The 26,537-nt window shown below is 38.2% G+C and overlaps 1 protein-coding gene across 4 annotated transcripts in view; it reads right to left on the reverse strand.

Moving 5' to 3' along the window:
• ANKS1B (ankyrin repeat and sterile alpha motif domain containing 1B) overlaps positions 1–22,554 on the reverse strand; it is a 281,952-nt gene extending 259,398 nt beyond the window's left edge. For all 4 annotated transcript variants that reach the window (XM_070947769.1, XM_070947771.1, XM_070947767.1 and 1 more), the window contains exon 1: positions 22,351–22,554. In XM_070947769.1, the coding sequence (XP_070803870.1) occupies positions 22,351–22,484 (134 nt within the window). In that variant the 5' untranslated portion in view covers positions 22,485–22,554. The remainder of the gene's footprint in view (positions 1–22,350) is intronic.
• Between the last annotated feature and the right edge of the window lie 3,983 nt (positions 22,555–26,537).

Consider the following 26,537-nt stretch of genomic DNA (forward strand, 5'->3'; position numbering starts at 1 on the left):
CAGGGTCTTGAGGGCGCGGCGGAAAGCACGGAGATCAGGGATATTCCGTATCTCCGGGGGCAGTTCATTCCAAAGGGTTGGAGCCCCCACAGAGAAGGCCCTCCCCCTGGGAGTCACCAGTCGACATAATTTGACTGACGGTACCCTGAGTAGTCCCTCCCTGTGAGAACGAACTGGTCGGTGGGAGGCTATTGGTGGCAAAAGACGGTCTTGTAGGTACCCAGGTCCTAAGCCATGGAGCGCTTTAAAGGTGATAACTAACATTAATTTTTGAAATTATTCCAAGTGTTAAACATTGATGCTGTAGTGATTGAGAAAAAAGCCACTATTTTTCATGTAGAGTTTCATATAGAGTTTCTGATTGGGGTCCAACAGATAAAAAGCAGCAGGTGCAACCAAGGAAAAGACAGAGAACTGGCATAATAATTGAAGGAATCTATTCCATCCTGAATTATATATCGCTTATTTAAACAAAAAACAAAAATTGGCTCAGAAATGAGAAGGGGTTTTATCTCATAAAAGTTCTGCCATGACTTTCCTATATCAAGTAGTCTAGTTTCTCAACAATAAAGTTAAATGTAAATAACTACAATTCCTAATAGAAAGAATGTTTCCCATGATTTACCAGAATAGACTGAAAGCACTGCCAGTACCGTAAAACAGCTACAGTACAGGTATTAATGGCTTTCCACTATTCAATTTTGTCTTTAATAAAATTTTCTCTCTTTGGATTTATTCTTTAACTAGTCACATTTTTAACTTATCAGTGTTTGATGTTATCCAACTGTAAAATGTCTACTTACTTGTAGGTTTCATTCTAGTGGCTCCTGTTGGCTTGACCATTTGGCATTTCATTTCCATTACTCTTGTTTTACTCCAGTTTATTGCTATTATAGCACATTTCTCTAGGCCAAATTCCACTGTTGTACTGTATCTGTGCTAAAAATTCTTACTGTATTTGTCAATTACTGCATTTCAATTTCTGATTTTTCATAAACTTCAGATAGTTTGTATAAAACAAATTTGGGGTTTTATTAGCAATTTTCGCTGTTTGATAGCCAAGATTTGTTTTTTCAAACTCACTGAAAGTGGTTTCATACAATGACAAATAATAAGGGTGAAAATGAGTCACCCTGGAAGATCCCTCTCCTAATGTTGACATTTTCATGTCCAACCACGAATTCTATCTTCCACTGCCTCATTGCTTTTTCTATAAACATTGTAATGTTTTAACTGACATCAGTTGTTTCCAAACATGTGATAATCTAATTTTGTGGTAATGAATTAAATGTCTTATCATCAATTCAAAACATATGTAAATTGGTTTTTTGGCTTTTGTAAAATTATTTTATCAATTAGAAGTTAATCCTTTGTGCCTCTATTTTTCCTTCTGTTTTGTATTTTCTGTTATGGATTGCACCAGAGAGGCTAAACCAATTTTGTTTGTATATATGATGTACAATGACAATAAAGGCTATACTATACTACTATACTTTTATTTCCTTTCTGTTCTACTGGAAGGATGTTATTTTCTTCTAATATAATCTTGGATGTTTGTTTGTTTTTTTTTAAATTTGATTTATATGCCGCCCTTCTCCGAAGACTCAGGGCGGCTTACAATGTTGCCCACTATGCCTGTGAGTAGTTTGTTGTTGTTAGTCATGAAGTCGCGTGTCGACCCATTGTGGCCCCATGGACAACGTTCCTCCAGGCCTTCCTGTTCTGTACCATCCCACGTAGTCCATTTAAGCCCGCACTGACTGCTTCAGTGACTCCATCTAGCCACCTCATTCTCCATCGTCCCATTCTTCTTTTGCCCTCAATTGTTCCCAGCATTAGGCTCTTCTCGTGAGTCCTTCCTTCTCATTAGGTGGCCAAAGTATTTGAGTTTCATCTTCAGGATCTGGCCTTCTAAAGAGCAGTCAGGGTTGATCTCCTCTAGGACTGACCGGTTTGATCGCCTTGCAGTCCAAGGGACTTACAGGATCTTCTCCAACACCATAGTTCAAAGGCCTCAATTCTTTGGCGCTCAGCCTTCCTTATGGTCCAACTTTCACAGCCATACATTGCAACTGGGAAAACCATAACCTTGACTATACGCACTTTTGTTGGCAGGGTGATGTGTCTGCTTTTTAGTATGCTGTCTAGATTTGCTAGACAGCTTTCCTCCCCAGGAGCAAATGCCTTTTAATTTCTTGGTTTTAGTCCCCATCTGCGGTCATCTTGGAGCCCAGAAAAATAAAATCTGTCACTACCTCCATTTCTTCCCCATCTATTTGCCAGGAATTGAGAGGGCCGGATGCCATGATCTTAGTTTTCTTAATATTGAGTTTCAAGCCAACTTTTGGACTTTCTTCCTTTACCCGCATCAAGAGTCTCTTTAGTTCCTTTTCACTTTCTGCCATTAGATAATATAATCTGCATATCTGATGTTGTTGATATTTCTCCCGGAAATCTTAATTCCAACTTGTGATTCATCTAGGCCCACCTTTCTCATTATGTCCTCTGCATGTAAGTTAAATAGGCAGGGCAACAATATACAGCTTGCCGAACTTCTTTCCCAATTTTGAACCAATCAGTGATTCCGTGTCAAATTCTCAAGTTGCTTCTTGACCCGCATATAGGTTTCTCAAGAAACGAATAAGATGGTCTGGTACTCCCATCTCTTTAAGAACTTGCAACAATTTGTCGTGATCCATACAGTCAAAGGCTTTAGCATAGTCAATGAAGCAGAAGTAGATATTTTTCTGGAACTCCTAGCTTTCTCCATGATCCAGGGTATGTTGGCAATTTGATCTCTAGTTCTTCTGCCTCTTCAAAATCCTGCCTGTACTTCTGGTAGTTCTCGATCCACATACTGCTGGAGCCTAACTTGTAGGATTTTGAGCATAACTTTACTAGCATGTGAAATGAGTGCAATGGTGTGGTAGGTGGAACATTCTTTGGCAATGCCCTTCTTTGGAATTGGAATGTAAACTGACCTTTTCCAATCTTATGGCCACTATTTATTTATTTATTTATTTTTATTTATTAGATTTCTATACCGCCCTACTCCCGAAGGACTCATGGCGGTGCACAGCCAAACAATAAAAACACATGCAATACAAAATTTAAAAAATAGAATAAAATCAAATTAAATAATTTTGGCCCTGACAAATTTAAAACCCCAAACTTTTAAAACCAATTTAAAATTGAATATATAAATACTAAAAGATATTTAAAATTTTAAAAATCTTTTATAAAAGAGGGGGAAAATTAGGCCAGGCCGGCCTGGTGAAATAGTAAGGTCTTTAAGGCGCGGCGGAAGGTGCGCAGATCCGGGATCCTCCGTATCTCTGGGGGGAGCTCGTTCCAGATAGTAGGTGCCCCCACAGAGAAGGCTCTCCCCCTGGGGGCCGCCAGTCGGCATTGTTTGGCTGACAGCACCCGGAGGAGCCCCTCTCTATGGGAGCGTACCGGCCGGTGGGAGGCTATTGGTGGTAGTAGGCGGTCCCACAAGTACCCGGGTCCTAAGCCATGGAGCGCTTTAAAGGTGGTAACCAAAACCTTGAAGCGCACCCGGAAGACCACCGGGAGCCAGTGCAGCTCGCGCAGGAGAGGTGTTACATGGGAACGCCATGTCGCTCCCATTACCACCCGCGCGGCCGCACTCTGCGCCAGTTGGAGCCTCCAGGTGCTCCTCAAGGGGAGCCCCATGTAGAGAGCGTTGCAATAGTCCAGGCGGGAGGTGACAAGGGCATGAGTGACCGTGCGTAAAGAGTCCCGATCCAGAAAGGGACGCAACTGGCGAATCAGGCGAACCTGATGAAAAATCCTCCCGGTCACGGCCGTCAAGTGCTCTTCTAAAGACAGCCGTGAATCCAGGAGGACGCCCAAGTTGCGAGCCCTCTCCGTGGGGGCCAATGATTCGCCCCCAATAGTCAGTGATGGCGTCAACTGACTATATCGGGACGTCGGAAACCACAGCCACTCAGTCTTGGATGGGTTGAGCCTGAGCCTGTTCCTCCCCATCCAGATCCGTACGGCCTCCAGGCACCGGGACATCACTTCAAGGGCATCGTTGGGGTGATCCGGGGTGGAGATGTACAGCTGAGTGTCGTCAGCGTACTGATGGTACTCCACCCCGAAACCACGGATGATCTCGCCCAGCGGCTTCACATAAATGTTGAACAGGAGAGGCGAGAGGACCGACCCTTGCGGCACCCCACATATGAGGGGCCTCGGGGTCGACCTCTGTCCCCCTGTCAACACAGACTGCGACCGGTCAGAGAGAAAGGAGAACCACCGCAACACAGTGCCTCCCACCCCCAACTCTTCCAACCGGTGCAGCATGATACCATGGTCGATGGTATCAAAAGCCGCTGAGAGATCTAACAGGACCAGGACAGAGGAGCACCCCCTGTCCCGAGCCCTCCAGAGATCATCAACCAACGCGACCAATGCCGTTTCCATGCTGTACCCGGGCCTGAAGCCCGACTGGAACGGATCCAGATACGTCGTTTCATCCAGGTGCTGGGGGAGCTGTTGCACGACCACACTCTCAACAACCTTCGCAACAAAGCGAAGATTGGAGACCGGACGATAATTTACCAACATTGCCGAGTCCAGGGAAGGCTTCTTGAGGAGAGGCCTCACCACCGCCTCTTTCAAGGTGGCGGGAAAGTCACCCTCACTCAGCGAAGCATTTATAATCCCCTGGAGCCAGCCTCGTGTCACTTCCCAGGAAGCCAGTACTAACCAGGAAGGACACGGGTCCAATAAACAAGTGGTCGCGTTCAGTCTACCCAGAATCCTGTCCACGTCCTCAGGGGTCACAGGATCAAACTCATCCCAGATAACATTCTCAAGACCTGCCCCTGTCTCTCCCCCTGAGACTACCCAGTCGGAGTCCAAATCTTCCCGAATCTGAGTGATTTTGTCATACAGATACTGAACAAAATCCTCGGCTCTACCCTCCACTATTGAGTTTTCCAAATTTGTTGGCAAATTGAGTGTAGCACTTTTACTTTTCATTTTTCAGTTTTTGGTCTTGCATATTGTTCACAATACTTGCATCTGATCTTAATTTCTTTATCCTGGCCTCTAGTCTGATCTTCCACTTTGGGGTTGAATATGATTTTGGTTTTGATTTTCTAATTTTAACAGCCAGTTCGTCTATAACCATGTTGCTGTATGGCAGGCAAGCTGATTGGTCTGCTTGATAGATGCTATTTTAATCCTTGCATTAAAAACCTAAGCCAATATCATGAAAACTGGGGATTGTACCCTAACATAAATAAAATCTAAGTATGTGCCTTCCATCTAAGCAATTGTACAGCAAAGAAAGAGTTAAATGTATATTGCTGTGGCAAGAGGATAAAACACAACTGCCAACTGTCTTGGAATAATCTTTGGCCGATCCCTTATATTTGGAAAACACTTTGAATTAATTGGACAAAAATTGAAAACTGGGAATAATTTAATTAGGAAAATTGCAGGAACAGGCTGGGGAGTTCAAGCAAAGACATTGCATATAGTGGCACAATTAGAATAGAATAGAATAGAATAGAATAGAATAGAATAGAATAGAATAGAATAGAATAGAATAGAATAGAATAGAATAGAATAGAAAATCTGGAAGCGGCATGGCGTGACTGGCTGGGAAAATGCCGGGCTCCGACAAGCTTGGCGAAATCCAGCCAGACGAACAGTCACTGGCATCCAGCCAGATGAACAGTCTTCGGACCGAAACTGTCCTATAGGGACAGTGAAGAAGGAGAGGCAGCTCGGTGGCTAAAGAGGGACAGACAAGTCCCTTGGATAGCCCGAGAAACTCTTCGATCCAATGACGGGGGTGGCGATCAGGGTGAATGGCCATGAAGATGGAGCCTCTGGAGCAAGCGATGTGCAGGAGGGAAGATTTGGACAGAGTGTTGGTGCTGGGTGAGTGATTGGCCATTCATAGACAATAAAAAGAACTTCAAATATTTAAATTATTAAAATTACCCCGGCATGGAAATAGCGGCTAAATATCAACGGGGGGAGATGGCGGATGGAGAGAGAAAGTGGGAATGACAAGCGCGCCATAGAAGAATCCCAACCAAAGAATTAAAAGTGATTGATAAATGGAAATGTAAATTTGGAACTTGGATCTAATTTGGATTGAATTGCAAACTGATTGGTTGTATATAAAGGTGAAAGAAGAACGGGAAAACTGGCTTTTTCTCTTTTTTGTCTCAGTAAAAACGGATGTGGATTACAAATAAAATGGCGATTTGTTAATTAGCTCAGTGGAACAGTGGATTATAGAGAGACATCTGTAGGAGAAAGAAGAGCATGACATGGAATTGTCTGTTTTGAGGAAATCTTTGAAGAATCAAGGAAAAAAAAATAAACCTTGAACTTTTAAAACGATAACTGGCGAGAACTAAGGACAATGTGTTTAGAAATAAAGGATATGATTATTCATTTGCATGGAAAATCAAAATTTGAGGATGTAAAGACTGAGCTAGAATGCACTGAAGATGAAAAGGAAAGGACCAATGAGAAACAAGAAAGAGAGATGGATAACAAAGAAGACAAAGACAAAGAGATTGACTATGGAAAATTTAACAATTGTAATATTAAGTATGGACAAAAAGAAAAGAAACAAAAAAGGAAAAGAGGGTGGAATAGGAAAAATATAAAAAATTTAAATGATTACACTGGGATTTACAGTGGAAATATAGGAAAGAGGGAAAAGAGATGGAGAATAACAGGAAATAAAGGACAAAATTAAAGATTTTATGATTTTAAAATACAAAATAAGTATACTGGGATTAACAATAAAAGACACATAAAAGGAAAGAGAAAGGCGAAACAATGGGAAATATAGGGCAGAATAGGAGAGTGCAGAATTCTAAAATACAAAAGAAAGGAAGAAGAAGGAAAAAAGAAAAGGCAAAGAAAGAAAAGAGGGTGGAGGAGAAGAAAAAATATTAAAAACATAAATGATTACACTGGGATTTACAGTGGAAATATGAGAAAGAGGGAAAAGGGATGGAAAACAATGGGAAATAAAGGGTAAAGATTTAATGATTTTAAAACACAAAATAAGTACATTGGGATTAACAATGAAAAGGAAAGGAAAAGCAAAAACAATGGGAAATATAGGGCAGAAAAGGAGAAAGACAAAAAGACAGAAAGAAATGAAAATATATTCAGAACTGTAAAATTTAATAGATGAGTTTAATGTCAGAAAAAAAGATAAAACAGTGATATTAATTAAGTGATTTTAAAATAAGGGGAATATAGAGTTGTATGAAATAAAGGGAATAAGACATACTCTATATTTTAAGTTTTAAATATGCTCTACTGAAAACTGGAGAAACTGCAATAAATATCATATGCTTAATAAGATTGGAGGTCTATAGAATGATAGGTTTTAATAATATGAATAAACTTGTTGAGGGAAATGCAATAATTGGAATATTTCAAACTGTGTATTGGAAACATAATCAAAAAGAGAAAAGAAGGCAAATTAAGAATATTTTAAGAACTAATTGGATTGGGTAAAATGAGAAATGATTAAGATGCACTCTATAAATATATATTTGAATAAGTGGAAATATATTGTTAAGATATTTTGAGAAATATATGCAATAATTGAAATAGAATGTAAAACTGAATGAAATTGAAATGATAAAAATGATTTAAATGTTATATTTGCAAGAAGTAAAGCAGAAAAAGTACATGGGTAAAAGTAAAAAGACAAAGGATTAGAAGATTGTTTGAGTAAAGATCTGAAAGAAAAAAGGAAACAAGATGAAATATACTGTTAATAATTAAAAGGACAAGGGATCAGGGCTGCTTGGAGTCCAGAGTGGAAAATATTAAATTGAAAATAAATACAGCAATAGAGAGAGATAAAGGAGAAGAGAGGTGGAAGGGAGGAAGAAGGAGAGAGAGGGATGGAAGAGTAGGGAGGAAGGAAGGGAAGGAAAATTAGAGTAGGAGAGAAGGTAAAGACAAGGGGGAAGAGAGGAGGAGAAGGAGAAGGGAAGGGGAAGTAGAGAAGAGAAGAAGAGGATGGGGAAAGAAAGTAGGAAGGGATAGGGAAGAGGGAGAGGGTACGATAAAAAAGATGAAGTGGAAGAAAGGCAAGACCGAACAAACAAATATAAATATATTAAAGAATGAACTGTTTAAGAATAAAAGAGAATAAATATGCAGTAAAGTTAGAATTTAGGGACAAATGAAGATGGTGTTTATGTATGCAAGTATAGAAATATTGAGATATGTTTAAAAAAGGGGGGGGGAGACGATTTTGGCAAGAATTGTAATTGAGTAAAATATATTTGAATTTGATTAATTGTATAAGATAAGAAACGGCCAACACTGTTCAGAAAAAAAGAAGATGTGGGTGAATGTGGGAGAGGAGAAAAAATCAATAAAACTTGTTTAGAATAGAATAGAATAGAATAGAATAGAATAGAATAGAATAGAATAGAATAGAATAGAATAGAATAGAATAGAATTTTTTATTGGCCAAGTGTGATTGGACACACAAGGAATTTGTCTTGGTGCATATGCTCTCAGTATACATAAAAGAAAAGATACTTTCATCAAGAATCATAAGGTACAACACTTAATGATAGTCATAGGGTGCAAATAAGCAATCAGGAAACAATATCAATATAAATCATAAGGATACAAGCAACAAAATTACAGTCATACAGTCATAAGTGGAAGGAGATGGGTGGTGGGAACAATGAGAAGATTAATAGTAGTGCAGACTTAGTAAATAGTTGACAGTGTTGAGGAAATTATTTGTTTAGCAGAGTGATGGCATTCGGGAAAAAAACGTTCTTGTGTCTAGTTGTTCTGGTGTGCAGTGCTCTATAGTGTCGTTTTGAGGGTAGGAGTTGAAACAGTTTATGTCCAGGATGTGAGGGGTCTGTAAATATTTTCACAGCCCTCTTTTGACTCGTGCAATATACAGGTCCTCAATGGAAGGCAGGTTGGTAGCAGTTCTAATTATCCTCTGAAGTCTGTGTCTGTCTTGTTGGGTTGCAGAGCCAAACCAGACAGTTATAGAGGTGCAGATGACAGACTCAATAATTCCTATGTAGAAATGGATCAGCAGCTCCTTAGGCAGTTTGAGCTTTCTGAGTTGGTGCAGAAAGAACATTCTTTGTTGTGCTTTTTTGATGACATTTTTGATGTTAGCTGTCCGTTTTAGATCTTGCGATATGGTAGAACCTAGAAATCTGAAGGTCTCTACTGTTGATACTGTGTTGTCTAGTATTGTGAAAGGTGGAAGTATGGAAGAGTTTCTCCTAAAGTCTACCACCATTTCATATACTGTGTCACCGAACACTGCACACCTGTATGGGGAAGAAGATTTCATACCAACACGATTGATTTTCATCTTAATAATCCAGTGAGAATAGTATCTGGAATCCTTAAATCCACACCACTCTCATGGCTCCATTTTCATTCTTTTTTTCTTTCCCTCTTGATCTTAGGTGACAACAACAAACAGTTTGAGAGAGGAATAAGCTTGACTTGACTTAGTTATCACATAGCTGAGAGGGGAATAAGATAAACAGGCTATCAATTACTAGATATATACTGATACACAAAATATTAAACTCTCTACCTTGCACCAGGTTTAAGTCTAAGAATCCAATTTGGGATAACATACCAGATTTTTGGTCTAGATGAAGAATATATTTGTGTGTGTGTGTGTGTGTGTCAGGGGTGAAATGCTCCCGGTTCAGATCAGATCGCCCGATCCGGTAGCGATGGAGGCGGGTGGTTCGGAGAACCGGTAGCAAAAATCCCTGCCCCCCCCCCCGATGCCCAGCTGAGCCACACAATCATCAGAGGCTTTTTTTTTTTTATTTTTAAAAGCATTTTTTCTACAACCTCTCCGGCCGAAAAAATGCTTTTAAAAGTAAAAAAAAAGCCTCTGATGATCACGCAGGTCAGCTGGGATCATCAAAGGCTTTTAAAAGAAAAAACCCTTTTTTTCTTTTAAATGCCTCTGACGATCCAAGCTGAGTTGCCTGATCGGCAGAGACTTTTTTTCTTTTAAATGCCTCTAACGATCAGGTAACTCAGCTTGGATCGTCAGAGGCATTTAAAAGAAAAAAACCCTTTTTTCTTTTAAATGCCTGACGATCCAAGCTGAGTTGCCTGATCGTCAGAGGCATTTAAAAGAAAAAAACTTTTTTTTTCTTTTAAATGTCTCTGACAATCCAAACTGAGTTGCCTGATCGTCAGAGGCATTTAAAAGAAAAAAAGTCTCTGCTGATCAGGCAACTCAGCTGGGATTGTCAGAGCCTTTTGAAAGCATTTTTTTACAACCTCTTCGCTGAAGAGGTTGTAGAAAAAATGGTTTTAAAAGTTTAAAAAAAATAGCCACGCCCAACCAGTCACATCACACACCCCACCAAGCCACGCCCACAGAACTGGTAGTAACAAATTTTAGATTTCACCACTGGTGTGTGTGTGTGTGTGTGTGTGTGTGTGTGTGTGTGTAGCGCTACTTTCAATGCTGCCAGTCTTTGTCTTTCCGCTGGTAATTCTGTATATGCCATAATTTTCTCTTAAATCTTCATGATGGAGGGTCAGTTCATAGGTTGTTTCAGTGCTGGTTTGTTTTCTGTTTTTATTTCTTCTAATTTATCATTTTTGTTGTTCATAATAAGCTGTTTCCTTATTTCCAATTATTATAATCCAAGTTTCACCTATTGTTCTGCTATTAGTAGAGAGCTGAGGTGGCGCAGTGGTTAGACTGCAGTATTGCAGGCTACTTCATCTGACTACTAGCTGCAGTTTGGCAGTTCAAATCTCACCAGCTCAAGGTTGACTCAGCCTTCCATCCTTCTGAGGTCGGTAAAATGTGGACCCAGATTGTTGGGGGCAATATGCTGACTCTGTAAACCACTTAGAGAGGGCTGTAAAAGCACTATTAAGCGGTATATAAATCTAAGCGCTATTGCTAAGTGCTATTATTTTGGGGTTTTCCGTGTTCACATTTTTTTCTGAATCTCTTCCATAGTACTTCCCTAAATATTTTATTTCTGATAATGGACCTCAATTGATCTGCTAATTATGATGACTTCTAGTAATCACTTTGTTCCCTTGTTACTCTTTTCTAGAATTTTTCCAGGTACTGATCTCAAGGGAATTAGTCTGTAGTTTCCTAGCTCCACTTTTTCTTCCTTTTTAAAAATAGTTACTACACCTTCTCTAATCTTTTGGCACATAATTGTTTCCATGAATTTTCAAAAATTACAGCCAGTGGTTCTAAGATCACATCCATCAATTACTTTAGCATTCTAGAATGAAAACCATCAGTTCCAGGGATTTAAATTCATTCAAAACAAATATGTGTTCCCTTACCAATTCCTCATCTATTTTGACTTGTAATTCTCATCCCTGCACAAAAACACAAATATAGTATAGTAACTAAGTAGTGAAATTGTACAATATTTAGGATATATCATTAATTGGAAGAAATATAATTTGCTTCCACTGGGATTATAAATAACCTCAGATTATGGGGTCTTTGGTGCTCTCTGAGCTCAGAAAATATCAACAATCCACAGTTCAGCCTTGGGCTACATATATTCTCTTTCATTGTAACTTACAGTGGGTTTTACACTTTATATTTCTCCTCAAATACCTCAAAATGTTGAATTAAAATTGTCTAAATACTTATATGGATTTAAACCATTGCTTACTTAATGGATTAACTCATTGGTCAAAATTATCTTTGAGCCCCTAGATTGTTCTGAATTATAAGGATTGAATAATATTTATCTATATTTTTTCAGTGGGTTTTTTCTTTTTACATTTTTAAACAATAGTGAAGAATTCAAGCACTTAGCTCAGAGTTTTAAATACTTACATTGTTAAAATAATTTAATGTTTTATATGATTAATATCTAAAATACTCTGAATACTAACTGTACAATCTTAGTAATTATTTTGTCAATTTATAGATATTATATATCTGTAGCATTTTTCTTTTTATTTATTCAGTCTTTTAGAAAACAATAGTTTTTAGAAAGTTTTTATGATCTGAATTTGGCACAGATTGGTAAAATATTAAAGATTTTTATGTCAGAATAAGTTCCCAATCTTTTCCAGCTAAAGAGAAGTTGTCTTATGAGGATGAATTAAATTCACCAGATTTTCAACTTTATCATTTGGCTTTTATTTTAACATTTATATTGATGTGTAATGAATTTTAAAAGCTATTATTACCCTTTTAGGGCCCATTTTAAGAATAAACATGTCTGAAATTCTGGCAAAATTCTTGGGTCAATTTATAATGAACAATGTCTGATTCCTCCAGCTAGACATAACTGGGCATGAATTAGGAAGCAGTTAAACTTTCAGCTAGATTTACATGAGAAACTGACACTGTAAAGTAAATCTAATTTGAAGGTCACAGAAAATGGACCTTGGAACTTCTGGGCCAATTAAGTGATTAATATATTGAATCAATTGGTTAGTAGTAATTATTTAAGAATTTTAAGTTTTGAATGTAATTTAGAATTATTTCCCTGACAGTATGAACAACATGATTCAGATGCTCCAGCAGCTTCACAGGCATGGGGTGTGTGTGTATTGTGTGAAACAAGTTTTAAGAGATGTTAAATATACTTTTTATGAGCAAAGGATGAAGTAAGTTCATCAGGTTTTGCTCTGTGTTTATTGCACCCCCCAAAAAAAGTTTTAAAAAATGTTTGGAGGGGCACATTGTAGAAGATTTAATGATGCTCTGACTCATTGTATCTAGCCCTGATGATGAGTAAGATAGGGGGTGTCAAACTTGTGGCCCACAGGCCAGATGCGTCACGCGCTGGCCACGCCCACCATTTTAGCAAAGGGGGGGAAGTCACAATACATCACGTGACAACATCATGACGATGCAAGTTTGATATCCCTGTTATATTTAGCATCAGATAATCTTATCTAATAAAACAACCCTGAAGTTGTATGTCTCCTTGGGAAATAAAAATAATTAAAGTTGTAAATGGATGCTGAATTAAATTCCAGAAATATAGAATCAATGCCTGATTTGAGCCTAGAACTCAGCAAAGTTAATTAAACAGCATAGATATAAAGAAAACAAGCTTGAACTGTCAAAGAATGTGTTCAACAGTTGAGTTGCTTTTTGAAATATCATTATATTTTAAAAGTGGGAAGATGGAGAAATATGTCTCTATATAGTCCAGATTTAGTAACATCTTAAAGGACTACCCTAGATATACTGTATATTAATACCATATAACTGTCATCTTTGCCATCATCTATAATAAAAACATATTTTAAAAAAATTCTGGAATGGTGGACAATATGGACAGTTTTAAGACATTTCAAAGCACTGTTATAATCTGTCTCAGTTATCTTTTCTCAAGATTAAATATACCCATCTCTTCAATCTCTCTTCACAAGACTTCATTTATCAGACCTTTATCTCCTTTTTACAACTTAAATAAAATATGAATTGTTCATAGACCTTAGACCTCACAGTCATGAAAAACAGAAAGTAATAACAATTTCTCTAATTCACACAAACACAAACACAATTTTAAGACCCTGTGATATCATAGTACTGATAACAAACATGATAATATAACTGTTAGGATTAGTTTGTAAAGAAATTACTTTGGCCTAAATAGACAAGAATTTTTGGGATTCTTCTCTGGATAAGGAAAGGACTTGGAATCACCCACACGTGCCCCAGACAGTTATTCCCAATAAGGAGACTGTAAAACACTGATCTCTAGCAGGTTTATTGCTCTGGAAGACAAGAGATTATCATCTTTGACCAAAATGCAGTCGGCACCTTTATAAACTCTGAGTCCACATACTTCCTTCATCATTTCAGAAATTGCTTGTTAACTATTTTTCAGATATTAGGAAACTCCATAACAGCAAGTTTTACTACGCTTCAGTCCTTAGTGAAAGAAGGACATTAAGGATTTTTAAAAATCTATCTTTTTGGAATAAACTGCAAAAAAGCAATTAGAACACTAATTTTGGAAAGTTAACTCTGCTCACTGCCAGGAATTTGATCTAGATTGGCTCAAGGTTGACTCGGCCTTCCATCCTTCCGAGGTCAGTAAAATGGAGATCCAGATTGTTGAGGGCAATATACTGATGATGTAAACTTTTCAAAGGGTGCTATAAAGCACTCCGGAGTATTATATAAGTCTAAGTCCTTTTGCTATTGTTAATTTTTTAACCAACTCCAGGATGTCACTTCCCTTTTGTGGTCCCAGGCTAGTTGGCAGTCAGGCCAAAAGGGTGGGTGTAGATTTCACCTTGGGAGGCACAATATTTCAGAAGATGGAATATTGCAATACACTCTACATGGAGCTATTCTTCAAGGATAGCTCCATGTAGAGCGTATTGCAATAGTCCAACCGTGAAATGACCAGATGTAGAATGACTGAATGCATTGGACATATTGAAAGATATTTGTGAATAAATATCCAAAAGTTAATTTTAAGAGTGTCTGCCATTATATCATGGGAAAATTATATGGAGAAAGATCACGTTTTACTGGATAGGACTGAAACTGATTTGAAAGTAAATTTAAAACTGATGAAATACAGAAATGATGTGGAAGGATATCCTACACTGCGTACACAAATGAAACCAGCTGATATCAACAAACCAAAAAAGTGACCTTGATAATTTTCTTATACAGAATTTACCAAAGAGATTTCTTATAGTTTTGAAGAATTTTGTGAGACAAGGCAAAGAAAAAATTAGAAGAAATCTAGTTCTAGGATATTATTTGAGTTCTGCTGACCAGGACTAAACAAAGTTTTATTGATATGAAAAGAAGACATCTTTGTTGTATTTTAAGAGGAGGTAAAATTGTTTATGCTTGTTATGAAGATGAAAATCAAGTCTTTTTATTTATTTCTTTACAATACTTTCTTTTCTATTTTTTATTTTAGTAAAAAAATCATTATGTTAGATATACCATATTGAGAATATGGAATAAATACATATCCAGGTTGTATCTAAAAATACCTTTGTAGCTCTCAGCACAAGAAGCATTTTATAGACAATAGGCAAACACATATGGGAATATAACATAGAATCAAGACAAAATCTGATTATGTACTTGCCAATGGCTTTATTTACAGTTATTAGAAAGATTTAAAACAGACAAGAGTTTATGGTTTTGAACACTGTAAGACTGAGCCTGAAATGCAATTATGTAAAAATGCAATTTCTAAAATGTATAAACTTCCATTGAAATTTGAAACAGAAGAACAAGTGTGAGCTTCCTAACTAGACCATTTGAGCTACTTCTACTTTATTATAAGACAGAAACTTGCAAATCTGACAGTATAAATCTCTTGCCATTTCCTTTACAGTCTTTGAAAAGTTAGGGTTCTGAGCCTCTTTCCCCACCCGTTAGGCTGCTGCAGACTGTATCCTTTCTTATCAGATTGTTCCCTGAGCAGCATCTCTCACCTTGTTTCTCAAGGTCTTTCTCACATACCATTCCAAGTCAAGTATGATAAAGTGGGATAAAAATTTTGGTTATAATATACAGCTGGAGCTATATGTGGTTGAAAGAACTGAAATGTACATTGTTATAATCTTTAAGAGAATGTTTAGAAAATGATGTACCATTGGTGTATGTCATCAAAAAAATAGAGGATGCAATAGAAATCCTTTCTCAGTGCCTGGACACTGTTAGAACTCAAAGAGAAACAGGTTTAGACTCAAGCAAAATGGAATGACTAATAATTCAGAAGCCTGTGGATTCCATAATAATACCAACTGATTTTCAATGGGATTGTGCTCTCTCAGAAAGAGGAAACAGAAGCTTTGACCCAGAGGGCCTTTGCCTCCATTCTGATGTACCTTCTGATACATTGAGGACACTCACAAATACCTTTCTAATCTCATAACTGGATTACTAGACTTCCAACTCGCTCTATATGGGACTTCCCTTGAGGATCACTAGAGACTTCAGCTAGTCTAAAATGCAGCAGCTTAAGTGCATACTGAGCAGTCTTGGTATGCCTACATTATATCATTCAGAAACTGCAGTGGTTATTAGTATTTTTAAGTACAGCTCAAGGTATTGTCATTACCTATAAAGCCCTATATTATATGGTATTTAAAAAAAAAACACCTTTCCCAGATAGATTCAGTCCAACCAATTTGATGATCTGGGAATGCCTGCTGAAAGTCCTTCCTATGACAAGATATAAAAAGAAAGTATGACACAAAATGCTGTCTGTAGGATTTCTTTTTATTTCTTTTTTTTCATTTTGCTCCTTTCCCCTAACTCTAAAGCAGCGGTTCTCAACCTGGGGGTCACGACCCCTTTGGGGGTCGAATGGCCATTTCACAGGGTTGCCAAAGCCCTCTCTCGCCCCCCCATGCCTTCACTCACCCTCACCCTCTGCCTCTGTTGGATCGCCGGTCACTTACCCCGCCCACTCCCAATCTATTGCTGCCTCCTGAGCCCCAGCTGATGGCTAGAGGGAAACAAACCATTTAAATTCTTGCTGCGGGGCTTCAAAGGGCCGCCCTACAGCTGATCAGTGTTAAAAGAAAACAAATGAGAAGACCGGTGCCTTCAAAAATAGAAAAAAACATCCCCTTTCAGCTTCAGCATAGGTTAATTACCATAAGTTGATTTGATCAGCCTCCGGACTCTCATCTGATTTGTTCTCAGCTGTTTTGCAGAGGGCTCCGTTGCTAGCTGCAAAGAGAGGAGCAGATTTTTTTTCCCCTAGCTATGCTGAAAAACGAAACTGAAAGTAAAACAGGGTCTTTGCTGCAACGTGACAAAATGAGGCAGAGAGATTTCTTTTTCTTTTTCCTCACCAAAAAAGGTAGGTACAAAACTGCAAACAATGGGAAATTTAGGGCAAGAGGAGGTTCAAGATTTTAAAACACAAAAGAAAAAAAAGCTCTATTTAACTAGGGAATTGTAATAATTGAGATACTATTAATTGTATATTGTGTTGAAAGCAGAAATGGTTAAGTTGTGGTTTGGAGGAATATATGGGGGAAATTATTTGGTTTATTATTATTGGTAAATATAATTAATTGATTTGTAAGAAATTGGATTGCATGGAAATAATTGGAATATTCATGTTCATATTGATTGATATACAAAAAAGATAGTTATATAACTAATTGATTTATATTAAAATGTTGAATTTGTATTAAACAACTGTATTACATAATTACATAATTAACCAATGTGAGGATGGATATAAAAATAGATGACAATGGAAAGGGGTATAATATAGAATAGAAGGGAAAAATTGAATTTGATTAAGATTAGAGATGAGGATGAAGGGTAATATTGGTTTTTTAAAAAAATAGATGAGGAATAAATATGGCAAAAAGAAATTATAGAAAATGTAAATTTAATTGAAATGACTAAACACTGGTTAAATTTGTGAACCGGCCAAATACTCTGTTCAAAGAAAATACATTGTATGTTTGTATGTGTGTTTCTAATTATTGCTATTTATTCATATTTGTTCTCTTTTATTCTTTAAAGTTTAACAATTCATTCTTTATCTTAATATCTTTATATTTGTTTGGGGTTGGCTTTCTTCTCTTTCATCTTTTTTATTGTACAGCAATCTTTCTCCTCAAACCTACCACCTCTCTCTTTTCTTTCCTTCTTACTTTCTCTCCCCCCCTTCTTCTCCTTCCTCCTTCTTCTTCCTTTCTCCTTCTCCTCCTCTCTTCCTCCCTCTCTTACCCTCACTCCTACTCTAATTTCCCTTCCCTTCCTTCATCCCTCTCTATTGCTGTATCCTTTTATGCATATGGACTACTCAGAGGGCTGAAAAAGTTATTTTTGACTGGTCCTCGCACTTTTGACCAGTCCTCGACACCCACGACTGTCTTCACATTTTACTTTTTTGCCCTATCTTGTCACCATGGTGAAGAGAAGCAGTTGTGAAATGAGTGACACGGTTGTTAAGAATGCTACAATGGGCATGATGACCAGTCATAAGTGCGAAGACCGGTCAAAAGTGCGAGGACCTGTCAGAAATCACTTTTTTCAGCCCTCTGGGTAGTCCTTTTGTGCACATGGACTACTCAGAGGGCTGAAAAAGTTATTTTTGACTGGTCCTCGCACTTTTGACCAGTCCTCGAATTTACGACTGTTCTCACATTTTACGTTTTTTGCCCTATCTTATCACCATGGTGAAGAGAAGCAGTTGTGAAATGAGTGACATGGTTATTAAGAATGCTGCACGAGCATAAATGTGAGGATGGTCATAAGTGTGAGGACCAGTCAAAAGTGCAAAGATCTGTCAGAAATGACTTTTTTCAGCCTCTGAGTAGTCCTATACACATAGCCATGGCCGCCCAGTCACATGACCAGTTAGCCACGCCCACCCAGTCACATGACCTCCAAGCCACACCCACATAATAAGCCACGCCCACAGAACCAATAGTAAAAAAATTTAGAACCCACCCCTGGTTGGGGGTCACCACAACATAAGGAACTGTATTAATGGGTCGCGGCATTAAGAAGGTTGAGAAATTCCTCAAATTTCAAAGGAGATTCAAGCAGGACCAGGAATGTAATCTTCAAAACTAATCTGGATTGTTTCTGTGCCTCCTGAAAACTTTAATGCTTCATGCAACGTATCTAAAAAATGATTATAAAGAAGAAAGTGGACGGTTAAATTGTCTATTAAAATACAGGACACATATAGTTAGCTATACACTTTTATGTGTAATATTTATTACATCAGTTATTTCCATGAGCAGGGATTATGTAATTTTCTTTCATTGAAAAGATGATAGTACTTAGAAGAAATTTTTTCTTAACTTTTATAGGCTATGCTATGGTATTGATACACACCATTTAGAGTACACAATAATTTTTGCTAAATCCATGAGATTCAGAAACCTCTACTTTTTTTTCCATGCAAAGGCAGGAAACCTCAACTCACTGAAGTCTACCTGTGGTACACTAAATAACAGTTAAGAATTCTGTTTTGGAGCTGATTGTTCTATATATAGCAAAAAGTACTAAGAGTCTTGAGAAAGGAAAAAAGAGTGCCTCCCCTTTAATTACACCCTGCTTAAAATTCAGTAACTTTCAGAAAGGTTCCAGGTATTATTGTGGTATTATTATCATTCCCGCTTCCAGGATTTATACTATCAGCTGCTAGAGATTTGAGCAAGCCACTTTGATCAGTTTTTAATTTTCTGTCCCATCCTTCCAGTGATATAATCTGTATTCCACAGATCTGTGATGGCAAACCTATTGCACGCGTGCTACAGGTGGCACACGTAGCCATATTGGTGGGCACGCAAGCTCAGCTCCGGTGCATGCCAGCTGATTTTCACGCCTTTAGGCCCACCAGAAGGAGGGAAACAGGCTGTTTCCTCCCTCCAGAGGACCTCAGAGGGTGGTGGGAAAGGCCCGTTTTTCTCTCTCCCCAGCCTCCATAGCCTTTCTAGGAGTCTGGGGAAGGTGAAAACGGCCTTCCCCACCCCCACTCCCCGGAGGCTCTCCGGAGGCCAGAAACGGCCAATTTCTGGGACCGGAAGTTGGCAAATGGGCCGTTTTCGGACTCCAGAGGGCCTCTGGGGGAGTGGGGAAGGCCGTTTTCGCCCTCCCCAGACTCCTAGAAAGGCTATGGAGGCTGAGGACAGCAAAAAACGGGCCTACCGTGCCATTGGGGGCCAGGAGCGGGGAGGGTCATGCGCACATGCACGGGGGAGGGCCATGTGCGTGTGACTTATGGGTGCGGGCACATGCCGCACCCCCCCCTGCTTCTGGCACACGATGGCAAAAAGGTTAGCAATCACTGCCATAGATCAATAGTTTATAATGTTTCATAGGTTCCCAAAATCAAAACCTCTTGGTTAAGGCATGTTTAACTTTTTTTGTAAGGTATTTTGTGTTCCAAATTACTGGCTTTATTAATCTTGTACTTACAGCAGAACCTGAATTCAGTATAAAAGGAAATATATTATATTCCCTCTTGATTTTTCCATGGATGTCAATATTCAAATACATAGCTGAAATCTGAAGGTTGTCTGAAGTTTGAATCATTGAAACTGGACTAATTTTTTGTTGTTAGTTTGAGAGATGTTTCACTGCCCATCCAGGCAGCTTCCTCAGTTAGAGTAAGGTAGTTGGCCAGAGAGCCATTGGAATGTACCAACTCCTGCCCATTAAACTCAGGGATTTCCTTCCCAAAGTGCATTGAAAAATTTCTTTACCTTCCCTTGGGGAAAGAAACCCCTGAGTTTGGTGTAGCAGGAGTTAGTACATTCCAACAACTCACTGCCCAACTACCTTGCTCTGGCTGAGGAAGCTGCCTGGATGGGCAGTGAAACATCTCTCAAACTAACAACAAAAAATTAGTCCAGTTGCAATTATTCAACCTTCAGACAACTTCAGACAACCTTCAGACAACTCTACCTGGATGATTGAGAATCTTCATAGACACAGCTGAAATCTTTTCATTTCATTAAAGCAAATTGCTTTTTGATCTTGAAAAGACAGACCTGTTAAAATAGTGATATTACCAAGGAAAGTTAAAACCATTAAAGTTTATTTAAATTAATGTGAAATATAATTCACTTTTATATCAATACATATTCTAATTAATTTATAAATTATACATAGAAAAATTATTACACCACCTAACATGTTGATTTTGGAATATATATTTGCTTTACTATTATCTGAATACTTAAGAGATTAGAAATAGTTTTTTTAAATACATATACGTATTTAGAAATATAAATTTGTGAAATTTATGCTATACTTTGTTTTGAAATGCCAAAGGAGAGAATATATAATTGTTTACTTTAACAAAACTTTTTTGTGGGTTTAATTAAAAATGCCTATAGTAAATAAAGTATTTTTCTAAATTTATTAATCATCTCTTTTCTTTAATAGCAAGTTACACAAAATTTGTAAAAATATATTTCTTCCATCTTTCAACACGTAAACAAAAAGATTTGTACAGCTATCTGTTATATTAAAGCAAATCTTATGCAAATAATAATTACAGTAAAGATAGATGAGTTACTATGAAATGAGGAACATTAATATAAAAATTGTAGATGTGTACATACAAACACAAATGCTACAAATAAATTCAAAATGTATTTAAATTGCTCACATTATATTACCCAATACTTATGTTATATATTGTATTAAAGTTATCTATAACATGCTACATTTATGCTAAGAAAAATTCTGCTATTGCCACTCTGAAAAATTGCACAGCTAACTAAACCGTTACTGCTTATAATTAAAAATGAAACAATTAAAAACCATTTTAAACATTGTTATTCATAGAGATAGGGACAGGTTGACAAAATGCAAAGAATCCTTGAAAACTAAATGCTCTTTTTGCCTATTACTGAAACAATTTTCATTACTTCAAAGTATTTTTATTTGTTGTGAGGATGCACCTGAATTATTAGTTAAAACTTTAGGTTAATATATGACATTAGTGTAATTCTAATTTTTTTAAAAAGTGTGCTGAAATCTTTTGGTTAGTTAAACATCTATGAAAAATGATTTACCAACAGTATATTTAGCATTATATTATTAATATGTGATATTAACATAACCCTGCATGTTACACAGTCTTTCTGAATTAAAAGTTTGTTGCCTCCTTCTAAAAAATGCTTACTAATCCAGTTCTGCATAGCTCTAGAAACCTTGATCACCTGCTGCACACAATGTACACCATTTTTTACAGGCAGCGTCTCAGTTGAGAGTTCAAATGTTTTCACAATATGCCATATCGTATGCCTGATTTATCCTGGAAATGCCATCCGCATAGGATTTGCTACAGGTACGAACATTAAGTCTACATATCAGGCCTGCAAAAATCTGGATGACCTCTAGATGGCAGAAAGGGGATACAGAAAACCTTTATGTCTTTTCTGACATCTAGAAGTCAACCAGAGTTTTGCAGTCCAGATCTGGCAGTCCTACATGAATAGGGAGATTGAGTAATTTTTAGAAGGGGAGGAGGGATGGTCATTAAAAAAAAATGAAAGGAATAATACCAATGTGTACATTAGAGTGCCCAATACATGCCGAAGTTCTGTAGCAGTGAAAGAAACCCACCAAATCAAATACTTTCTGACGCATTGGCAGAAAGAAACCCAAAGACTCTTGCCTTAATGTCATCGTAGGTAATGACACAAACCTCTTTCCACACCTGAACATGCTCAGAAGACAGACAGGGGTTTTTTTTTTTTTAGGTTACTATGAATAATAAAGAGACCAGAATGAAGAGGAAGGTGATGGAGATGATGATGACAATGAGAAGGTTACTATCCCAGTCCTGGTGGGAAAGGTATCCCTACCTCAGCAAGTTGGATAAAGGAATAGGTCCAGATCCACTGCCCAGGAGCCCTCCTTTTCTGCCAGCCAAGAGTTTCTCCACCAAAGCCACATTCCCAGTGCGAGCCGCTTCCAGCAGTTCCTGGTCCTTGCCCATGGTCGGGAATCATCAGCGAATCTTATTGCCCACCCCGCAACCCTTCCAGAAATGCTGCGCGGTTACCCCCGTCTCCCCATTCAGCGACCCTCGCCAGAAAAACAATCTTCCCCGCTCTCCATTCAAGCGGACTGAGCAATGAGGATATTTCCCACAGTCTTCACCGACTAGCGGAAAGCGGAGGGAAGGGAAAGAAAGAAAGGGAAGGAGGGGAGAGAGAGAGGGGAAAAAAAAGCACTCCTCGCTAAACAATTTCTGGGTGGAGCGTGGAAGAAGGAAAAAGAAGCTACGGGAGCCTTCCGCCGATACGTTAGCTCAGCGAAGAGGAATGGAGAGCTCAGCTCCTCAGCCAGGCTGAAGCAGGTTAAGAATGAAGAAGGTATGGAAGACCAGCAGGGCGTGATGTGGGAGGCGCAGCCTTGGCTATCTAGGCCGGTTGCTGAGGAGACAAGAGTTCTCCGCTTCTGAATGGCTGGCCGGCCTACTGCGCCCCCTCCCCTATTTCCCTCCCATTGGCGTGCCCTTGCCCTCGATCCTGACGCAATGGGGATTCTGCTGCCCTGGCTGAGGTAGCCAGCCCTCCCAAAGAGCGGCGGTGGCAGCGACGAGCAGCCCGCCTCGCGCCCTACTGCGGTGTCGCGCGCGCGCGCGCGCGCTTCTACGGGCCTTCCGGCGCGCGCTGAAGGAGAACAGCTGCCCGAGTGGCGAGCTGCGCGCGCTCCCTCTCCCTCCCCGCAAGACTTCACCTTAGGAAGCGGGGTGAATCGGGTGATGGAGAGGAAGGGAGAAGGCTGGAAGGAAGTGGCGCCGGCAGAGTCTCTGATGGGAGTCGGTAGCGTTTCTCTGACGGGAGGGTTACTCCGGAAAGTAAACAAAAATGATTCAACGAAGAATCGATGTGCTATTGCGACGACTTAACGTTGTGACGGGAATGGCGAGGAAGGGTAGCATTGGCTGCGGTTCGAAAAAGGAAGTGAGGACCACTCCGATTTTTCAGAGTTATTATAAAATTATTTGGGATTTTAAGGCACGTCTATACATTTGAACGAAGGTCCTTTGGCTGCAACCCTGCATATTTTTTCCTTTTAATGAATTACATCTTAGAAACTATCTCAGTCTTCCAGATTTTTTCCCCTCCTCTCACCACCACCCACCCCTTTTTTTTGTAATTGGTCACCTCGAAGATGAGCCTTCTGAACCGTTTTAGGGAGACAATTGTTTTTAAAAAGATTGTATTTGGGACGTATGAAGAAGCCAAGGATTAGAGGGGGAAATTGGCCAGTTAAACACCATGGCATATAACATCCAAATTTTCATATAAATATGAAAGCACATTGCAGGATTGTGTATTTTTCTTGGGTAAGAAAAGGGCCCGAATTGTCATATGAATGGTATTTTAGAGAGTGCACTCCAGAAAATAAGGCCAATCTAAAGAATTGAATGAGGCTGCTCTGAAAACTTACATTTCATTTAAATTAAGTAAACCAGTTAATATAATTAATACATAAGAAGTATAATAATCATAACTTGCTACTAGCAAATTAAAATTTAAAATTCATAAGTAGTTCTTGAAGGAGGGTTGTGCTCTAAATACATGTACTTTTACAACCTTCCTGTTTATCATTAAAACCAGATTGCTTCCAATTATTTCTCCAAATTGCTTGTAATGCATGACATTTCAGAGTTGCTTTATTGCCTAAAATATGCTAAGAATGGCTAAGAACATAAAACATTTGAGGAAAGAAAAATCATGATCCAATATATTTACCTTCAAATGTGATGTTATTTGCATACATTATTACAGAGGCAGGATTTAATACTGTTAATACAAAGCACATTTAACAGAACGGGGGAACAGCCATAATTATTGCTAACTAGAAGAAGACAATGAAAGATCATCCAGCCACTTGGTGCCCTGTGAGCATCTTTAGCCTAATGAGTAAGATCTGTGCCATCTTTATAAGAAACGGGCTAGAAGAGAACTCCTATCAAAATTACAGGTAAGGTTTCAGAGAGACTGCTTGGTGATGGCTCAAAACTAGATATGCTCAAGAAAAATATATTCAACCATCTAAGTCAGCCCTTTTCCCGTTGTTTGTAGATCTAAAGCAGGCCTTGGATTCCATCTCTAGAAACACTCAAAACATCTACAATTGATAAACAGTTGCTTACCCTATTTGGTGATTGCACAATTTGCTGCCACACGTGCACAGTTTGAAGAAATTTTCACTTCCTAGTTTCTTTGGAGGAGTAACACAGCTGATACGCGTGGCAATCTGCTCTACTGCGCAAATCAGCTGAGAAGATAAAGGTCGGAAAATAGCGCAGGCGGCGGGTGGATCCATCTGAATGTTGGGACAAACTGGTTCGTGCCCAATTGATAGTTGGAGCTACCTGTTTGCCCAAACAGGTCCATACCGGTAGAATCCCACCCCTGATTATATTATTGAACAAATCCTTCATTTTAAATACTTGGGATTTGTACTGCATTCTTCAGGGAAGCAACATACTCCTATTAACCAGATAGCTCTGAACACTCAGAGGAGTTTCCTAGCAATCCTCTCTTTTTCACTAGAAAAGCCCAATATGTACTAGCTGCTGTGAAGCTTTTGAAGCCAATACATTGGCATAGGTTTTCTATGGAGTACAATTAAATCCAGGTGTCAACTATGAGAAATTGGAGACAGCTCAAATTAGTTTCCTAAGAATTTCAGATAGCAAAATATGTGCTTAACTCTGCTGTATGTTTGGAGGTAAGGTTTATAACAAATCAAAAGAAGAGCATGGTTGTATGTATTCAGATATTGCCTAAAAGCTATTTTTCATCCCAAAGTCTGTTATATCTTACCTTATCAGATAAATATTATTTTTCCTGGAAATTCCAAATAATTGACAAATTACATAAACTGAGGTTCTCAAGTAAGATGCTGAAAAGCTGGGACTGGATCAGTCAATCGTACTTCTTAAACAAAACCCTTGGCATAAAATTACACAAAGAATATATTAAAATATCACATGGAGTTCAACTGACGGATGGAAAATTTTGGTTTAAAACAGCATTATATATGATCCAGCTTTCTATTGTGGGAAAAATGTCCATTTTAAATCAGGAACCAAAGCATTTTGAGATAGATGCAACAAAGTATCTTTTATTGGCATGCACCATAAAATAAAATAAATAAAAAATAATAAATTAGATATCCCTGGGCTTCAAGCCAAAAGAATGCCAAAGAGCCCTGAACTAAGTAAGGTTATGGATTATATACCCCAGAAATGTTACATAGGAGTGATAAATAAAGCAATATAAATCATCATATGACCTTTACAGCTACACTGTAAGGTCTGCCCTTACTATGATTAGACCAGTGCATCTAAATTCCACACCCCTACAAAGGCTCAAAGCCCATCTCTTTTTACTGATATTAGCACTATGTAACATAAACAATGTGATCAGGACATGACTAAAATTCATAGTCTTCAAGTTTCTATCCTAGTGCCTTTAGTTACTGCATCAAATTGGCTCATATTATACCCATATAATGTATATTTTCACACCAAGAAAAAAGTGACAACCTGGTTTCTGTTAACAGTTTCTCCCGCCCCTCACCCAGAGTCATTTGGCAGAGTCATCTGCTATATCTAATGTACACTCCAAAACCATAAGGAAAAGGGACTATTTGCCCCTACATTACAATGTTAGAGTGTCTTTACATTGTTATGACTTAATATTTTATCAAAGTGATGTTGGTACATAATTATACCAGGCTATGGTGTCTGGTATAACTAGTTTAAAAATAGATATTTACAATTACATACATCATCCTTGATTGATATATATTTACAGTTTATTTTCTGGTGGAAAAATGATAAAAAATATTGTATTCATATAATTCAGTTAATAAATCTCTCAATTTAACTGGTTGGAAATTATATCACAAGTAACCCTTCTACTAACTGAGAAGCTGGCTAAATTCAAGGATTCACATGCAGTTGAACATAACTATATTGTGTTCAGTTAAATGTCAGATAATTCATTCTTTCAACAGCAAAATG

This window comes from Pituophis catenifer, unplaced genomic scaffold (genome assembly GCF_029215685.1).
Source record: "Pituophis catenifer annectens isolate HBS135680 unplaced genomic scaffold, rPitCat1.0.hap2 SCAF_7, whole genome shotgun sequence".
NCBI classification, from domain to species: domain Eukaryota; kingdom Metazoa; phylum Chordata; class Lepidosauria; order Squamata; family Colubridae; genus Pituophis; species Pituophis catenifer.